The sequence below is a fragment of the Oreochromis niloticus genome, linkage group LG20 (genome assembly GCF_001858045.2).
Source record: "Oreochromis niloticus isolate F11D_XX linkage group LG20, O_niloticus_UMD_NMBU, whole genome shotgun sequence".
In the NCBI taxonomy this organism is placed as follows: domain Eukaryota; kingdom Metazoa; phylum Chordata; class Actinopteri; order Cichliformes; family Cichlidae; genus Oreochromis; species Oreochromis niloticus.
Window position 1 is genome coordinate 30,612,862 of NC_031984.2, and position 7,174 is coordinate 30,620,035.

The 7,174-nt window shown below is 40.8% G+C and overlaps 1 protein-coding gene across 1 annotated transcript; it reads left to right on the top strand.

Moving 5' to 3' along the window:
• Window positions 1-1,563: 1,563 nt before the first annotated feature.
• krt18a.1 (keratin 18a, tandem duplicate 1) lies at window positions 1,564-7,174 on the top strand. The gene is made up of 7 exons (XM_005454070.4): window positions 1,564-2,111; window positions 4,334-4,416; window positions 4,882-5,038; window positions 5,710-5,874; window positions 5,957-6,082; window positions 6,281-6,501; window positions 6,587-7,174. The coding sequence occupies exons 1-7, from the start codon at window positions 1,677-1,679 to the stop codon at window positions 6,708-6,710; spliced, it is 1,311 nt and encodes a 436-aa protein (XP_005454127.1). The 5' UTR covers window positions 1,564-1,676; the 3' UTR covers window positions 6,711-7,174.

Sequence of the window (7,174 nt, forward strand, 5' to 3'; positions counted from 1 at the left end):
GACTTACAGGTAAGCTTAAATACATGTTTGTGAAGGAGCTTCTTATGAAGCCACTTTATTGCTATGCTTACGAGGAATCCCTTTGTTTACCGGCTCATCAGCAGAGCAAGAGTATTTCTGATTTTGTCAGGAGCCCTTTATCCTTTAATATCCTGCTGCATATTCCTTCCTAAAAAACAAACAAACAGAAAAACGTGGAGCAACAATAATACTGAACAACAAAACCTTAAGCAGGATTTATCTGGGAACAAGTTGATGATGATACAGACGACTGTGCGTAGGAAGATAACTTTACATATAAAACTGATTAATTGTTCTGCAAAACAGAAATCTGACAGTGATGCATATTATAGAACACATATCTGTACAGTTTATATAAAACTGTGAAGAAAACAAAGAAAAGAAAAGATTTCATTCCTTGTTATAAGACCACCAAGTAGAGGAATGTGTCTGGAATGTTCTTGTGTTAAAAAGCTGCAGGGGGGCCCCTGAAGTATGTTTACTGGTCATTGTTCTTACATGTCTACTAACCAGACTGCGGAATTGTTCCTTTGTTTGACCATATCCTTTATGGGAGGGGGGCAATCAGGCACACATCCGGCTAAGCAGGACAGATAACATGCTGGAGTACACATAACATCTGGTGCAAACATCTTGAAAACTTTTTTCTCATTTAACTGATGTTTTTTTATTCGGGTTTAAACATCAAAGATCATGGGTTGTGTTTGTGGTATGATCACAGTACCTTTTTTCACAGCACGTTATGTTATGTTAGATTTGAAAATGTAATTTCACATCAAACCAACAGGCACCTGGAATAGAATAAAAATATCTTTAACAATAATTAGCTGGATCCCAAATAATGCTTTTATAAAATACTATGATTGCAGATGTTTATTGAGTGTTTTGTTTGTGGTAAATCAGTAACAGTGCTGACAAACACAAAAGATGACATTTTTACATGACAGCTAATGCAGAAGTGCAGTCAGTCATATGGTGCGTCCCACTTATCTAGGTGTGAAATGACCTGATCTCATCAGCTGTGATGACTAGAGCAGTGATGACATCATTTGAGCATGTGATCACTCACTGAATCTGTGGGTCACTTTTGGGTGTGTCACTCCTATAGGGTGGAGATTATGATGAGTCTAACATGGGAGTCAAAAGAAGGTATAGCTGTTTATGTAACTCAGTACTGTTGATCCTATGACTGTTGGAACCATTGTTAATAAACATTGTGTGCCCAGGCCTAATATTATTTTAGGCATTCCTTAACTGTCACTGTGGGTTTTATTCTTTACTGTTCTGTCAGTAAAGTCTAAGATTAGGGCCATTCTAGTCTCATATAGGGGGAAAAAAAGGGTTTTATAATTCTACCAAATATCAAGTTACTGAATACCACAGAGTCAAGATTTACCAACTTAGGGAGCCTTCAAGGACAAAGGCAGGTTCTGAGCAGTAAGTGTGGCTGAGGCCAGTGGAAAAAAAGGGAGGTGACACAGGCTAGGAGGAGTGGTCAGAGGGGCGGACCTGAGGGCCCACAAGGTTTATATAGTTTAAAAGCTTTCCCTCTCCTCCTGCCTTGTGTCTGTGAGCTCCAATTTCTGCCTGCCCAGGCTGTACCTCTGTCTCTCTTACTGACAGTCTCTCTCACTGAGTCTCACACTATAGCGACAATGCAAACCTCCAGACATAGTACATACTCTGTGCGCTCCTCCACTAGTAGCAGGGCTCCTGCTATGTCCATCACTCGCACCTCTGCTCCGGTCTACAAATCCAGCAGCATTCATGGTGGGGCCGGTGGGACCAAAATCAGCGTCTCCTCCAGCTACCGCAGTGGGCTGGGATCCAGCATGGCAGCTGGCTCTGGAGCAGGAGGCTTCTCCAGCAGCATCCAGGTGAGCGGGAACAGCGCCGACATCATGGGCAACGAGAAGTTCGCCATGCAGAACCTGAATGACCGCCTGGCCAGTTACCTGGAGACGGTGAGGAACCTGGAGCAGGCCAACCTCAAGCTGGAGATTAAGATCAAGGAGGCCCTGGAGAAGAGCGGACCTGACTTCAGAGACTACAGCAAGTACCAGGCCATCCTGGACGACCTGCGGAAGAAGGTGAGGAGGGAAATGCGGTTGGGGGGGATGATGAGGGCAGACAGGGGAATGTGACCGTTTATGTGTTAATAAAAAAGAATAAAAGATGAAAGAAGATGAACATGAAAAGCAGAATGAGATGTGCTGTGATAAACATTTTAAGATGTTGTGAGTGTACCTGATTGGTTATATATTTTTGACTAAATATAACCCCATTAGTTCTCAGGGTCTCGTATAGTTTGTAGAATCCTAACAGAGTGGATTCCTGCTAGTGCTTGGCATAGTGCCACTACTGCTTTGAGCTGGGGGCTGAGGGTTGGACCGGAAACAGTATGGAGGAGGAATGCTGGATCATCAGGGGTCACAGACACAGGAAACCAGAGAAAGAATCCTGCGACTACTTATAAAACCCATACTTCCCATCCTTAACTATCCTTTCCCTCCTTGTTTAGTCTTCTTAAATTGACAGTGAGACTGCAGCAATTTTGCTCTGCGTTCATCCAACAGAAAGTGAGAGATAAAAAGGAAACCTATTAGACACAGAAAGCTCTATCAGCATTTTATAAGTGACTGGATGTTAACTTATGCTTAACAGACACATGCTATGAAGTCAGTTCAACTGTCATTTCCACACAGGTTCAAGATTTCATTACACAAGCAGCAAAAACATGTTAATTATTTATTTTGTTCCACTGAGTGCCACAGAAAAAAAACCCAGCAGATTCACTGAAGCACAAAATCCTGACATTCTACATTCAAAACTGCTATTTGAGAGCATTAAGTCAGACTTGCCACATGGAACATTCTGGACTTTCAACTGTAGCGTAGCGTATCTTTGCGTTTTATCACTGTGGGAAAACATATTTCTAGTCTAATCTTTGTAATAGGATACTAGCATCAAGGTCGGCAATTTCTTTTTTGAATGAGAGACTTTTCCCCCAATCCTTTACTTCTCAAAACATTACATAAGATCAAACGCTGTCTGGAATTGGGTTTTGTTTGCTCTACTAACAACCAAGGACCTCAGCTTAGCCAAACAGATAAAGGTCGAACACGCCTAATATTTCATCTGGAATGACGCAAAGAAATCACCCATAACCTCAAAAAAACTAACAAACAAAAAACCAAAAAATTCTCACAGAAATTTAACAGAAATTAAAAATAAATTTAGTTCTGACATGAAAAGTCGACTACCCTCAGAATCACAGTCTTGAATGTGAAGTGAACGAACACACACAAACACACCGGCACAGCCATAGTCACCACCATCCTCATGCAAATTGTCTGCCGACAAGATCCTGTTCCTTAGCACCAACAGCCCTGCAGCCACTGATTGGCGCATTCTGGATACCTCCCTTGCCATCCATCCCAGCCCTTATCTGTCTTATCTGTCAGCTAGAACAAATATTCCAACCATTTAGTTTTGGAAGCAGCCGCCACTATTCACATTTACACACACAGACAGTGACATTTATCCTCTAACAGTAAACCCCAATAAACTTTTATAGTTTTCTATGAAAACTTAAAACTAAACAGTACACATAGCATGAGTAGAAAATTATTTTTATCTATATATATAACATCAGGCTAATTTTGAACAACGCTTTTTGAGTTTGATGTTTTAATGCACACTGCAACCTAGAGACTCACTGCATCTCAGACAAAGTACAAATCAAATCCCAAAAGGAGAAACACTGTGTAAAATGTAAGATTTTTGTTTGCTAATAGCATAGCGATAGCCAGCAGCTGGTTGACTTAGCCAAGCAACACTGAAAAACACAAAATAAAAAAGAATACCTAGCCTAGTCATTAACTTGGTATAATAATTTTTTTTCCCCTTTATATGAAGTCTTACCAAAGCTAAAAGGCTCTGAGGTACAGCTGTTTTCAGGCTTTATGCTAACTGGCTGTTAGCCATAGCTTAGCATTTAGCAAACAAATTCTAGTCTTCAGCTTCTCATCTAACTTTTCAAAGTATGTCAAGATATTATTTTACAATAATATTAAATATAATATTCAAATATTTATACAGTACCAGTTCAAACTACAGGTAACTTCAGGTGATTCTAATAGTAAGAAAAATACATTCTTAAGCAATATTACAAAACTACAATAATAAAATATATACAATAGTCATTGTCTCTCTTTGTTGATTCTTTTGTAATTGCTTGCTCTACTGTCAGCTGCCTCATGTTTCAACTTTGCAGTTGAAATAACGTTTTTCTTTTGTTATCCGATTCTAGGTGTTTGATGCCACTATCGACAATGCTCGTCTGGTTCTCAACATCGACAACGCTCGCCTGGCAGCTGATGACTTCCGAGTGAAGTAAGACCCGCCTGCTTTACCACTGACATTGTAAAACACTGAGATAGACAACTGCTGGCACACCCTCTTTTAGTGCAGGATGGGTTGTAGGACGAATCCAGTGTGAAGATCTAAAGGAGGAGTCAGTCATCAGTCATGTAGTCGTAAATCGTCACCTTTGAATCACAACTGCTGGAGTTGTGTCATAAATTATGTGTAGTAGCAAACAGAGCTGACCATAAAGTAACAATATTATACGCTGACCAAATAATGATGTACACTGACATTTTCTAAACATACACAGTTCACACAAACACATAAATAATCATGAGCAACTCAAGACAAAGTACGGCAACTCTCTAAATAAGTGTAGCAAAATATTTAACAAAAATTTACAGGTAGACTAAGTTCATTAAGCCTCTGTGAATGTGAGCAGCTGTGCCAGACTCTGACACTATCCTAACTGCTTTGCCCTGTCCTGTTTAGATATGAGTCCGAGCTGGCCATCCGCCAGTCTGTGGAGGCCGACATTGTTGGTCTGAGGAAAGTCATCGATGATACCAACTTGACCCGCATGAACCTGGAGAGCGAGATCGAAGCACTGAAGGAGGAGCTCATCCACCTCAAGAAAAACCATGAAAATGTGAGTTTGATTACTTTCTGAACTTATTTCAAAAACAACATTTCAAATATAAAATATTTAAATCAGGTCTATAGGCTATATTTGTGCTGCTTTCAACATAGTCGAATACAGAAAGATGCATAATTATATACATATTGTTTGCAGATCTGTTCATCTCATTAATCCTTCTCATTGCAACCATATGTGCTTAAGTTCCACATGCAGTGAAAGCCACGACTACAGCCTACACCTCCCTGAGTGGGATGTTGTGGAAAACAGTCTTTAGAAAACTTTGCTGGGAAGGCAGAGGTTGCTTAAGAAATCTGAAATATCTGTATGTGAATTCTGTGGGAAGCCTCATCGTAAAAATGGTTCCCAGCCACAACTGGCAACAAAGAAAGCTCCAAAGAATTCAAATGACTATGATTTGAGTGCATAAGCCAAAACACAACCATTTGTTTACTGAGGGAAATATTAAATTAAGTGTTAAGGGACTCAGGCACAGACCTGTATATTTGCCTGACCGAAGCGTGTGATTATGGTTGGATAGAGGCTAAGGGTCACCGCTGGGTCATGGCTTAGGTCAAGCGGTAGAATGAAAAAGAATTGAGAAGTCTTCTATAGACCTGAAAGCAGTTAGGTAAGGTAAACAATAAGAGTGACTTTCTATTGACTTTCTTTTCTTTCTTTAGGAAGTTATCGAGCTTCGTAACCAGATTGCCCAGTCTGGAGTCCACGTGGATGTCGACGCTCCTAAAGGCCAGGATCTGGCTCAGATCATGGCAGAAATCAGGGCCAAGTATGAGAAGATGGCACAGAAGAACCAGGAAGAACTGAAAGCGTGGCATGAATCTCAGGTAAACCATTAGCAAAAACAAATCAAGTTAAAAAATTTAAATAAATGAACTCTTGACTAACTTGTCTTTTAACCTCAATCAGATAACAGAAGTGCAGACACAGGTGACACAGAACACAGAGGCCCTGAAGGGTGCCCAGACAGAGGTGCACGAACTGCGCAGACAGATTCAAACACTGGAGATTGAACTGGAATCACAGAAGAGCCTGGTGAGCAGTCTGCCCTTCATTTACCTCTAAACACGCTTATCTGAACTCTCCGCATTGCCCAGCTCAGCACTCTCACTTCAAGTCTCTCGGGTGTATTCTGTTGACACAAGCGTTGCACTCCAGTGATTTGTCTCTATGGAGCTGTCATCGCTAATCTGAGTCTACTGTAAAAATGTAACCCCTTCTTGTCGCTTACAGAAAGCCTCTCTGGAGGGCACGCTAAGGGACACGGAGCTCCGTTACAACATGGAGATGGAGTCTTTAAACACCATCATCCTGGGTCTGGAGGCAGAGCTCACACAGCTGCGAAGCAAAATCCAGTTGCAGACGCAGGATTACGAGGCCCTGCTCAACACAAAGATGAAGCTGGAGGCCGAGATCGCAACATACCGACGGCTGCTGGATGGTGGAGACTTCAAGTGCGTAGGATAGTTTTCTTATCATTTAGAAGTCTAAAAGTAGAAACTACCTGGAAGTTAACTGAGTATTAATGTTTTTACTTAGGCTCCAGGATGCTCTGGAAGAGCAGAGAACAACAGTGACCAAGACCAAAAAAGTGATGACGGTCACACAGACGCTGGTGGACGGCAAGGTGGTGTCCTCCAGCACAGAGACCAAGAACCTCTGAATGCAAGAAGCAAGCAGCTGATTCTCTCACCTGTCACTGTCACAGCATTATAACACTAGCATACAACTGGTCAAATTTTACCTCTTTGCTTCTTAGTGATAGAGCACTAACAACAATAAGACCCTTCGGCCATCTCTACCAATAGTTCTACTTCCTGGGTATACAGCTCTCCCACAGGCTGCTAAAAAAACTGGATCAGAAGAAAACAAAATCATTTTTTATTTATTTCATCTTGAGTTATTTATGTGTTTGTGTGTCGACATGCAGATGTTTACAAAAGTTTCAAATTGGAGAGGTTTTTCAAAAAAAAAAAGATTCAAGACGTTATTTCAAAGTCATAAAATTGTCAGAATAAATGAAATTATTTTTATATTTCATCATCTTTTTTGTTTTCTTTCTGTCCAGTTATGTCTGCCTGCTTTGCTGTTATGTTCAGACATTTCAATAAAGTCCATCTGAAATTA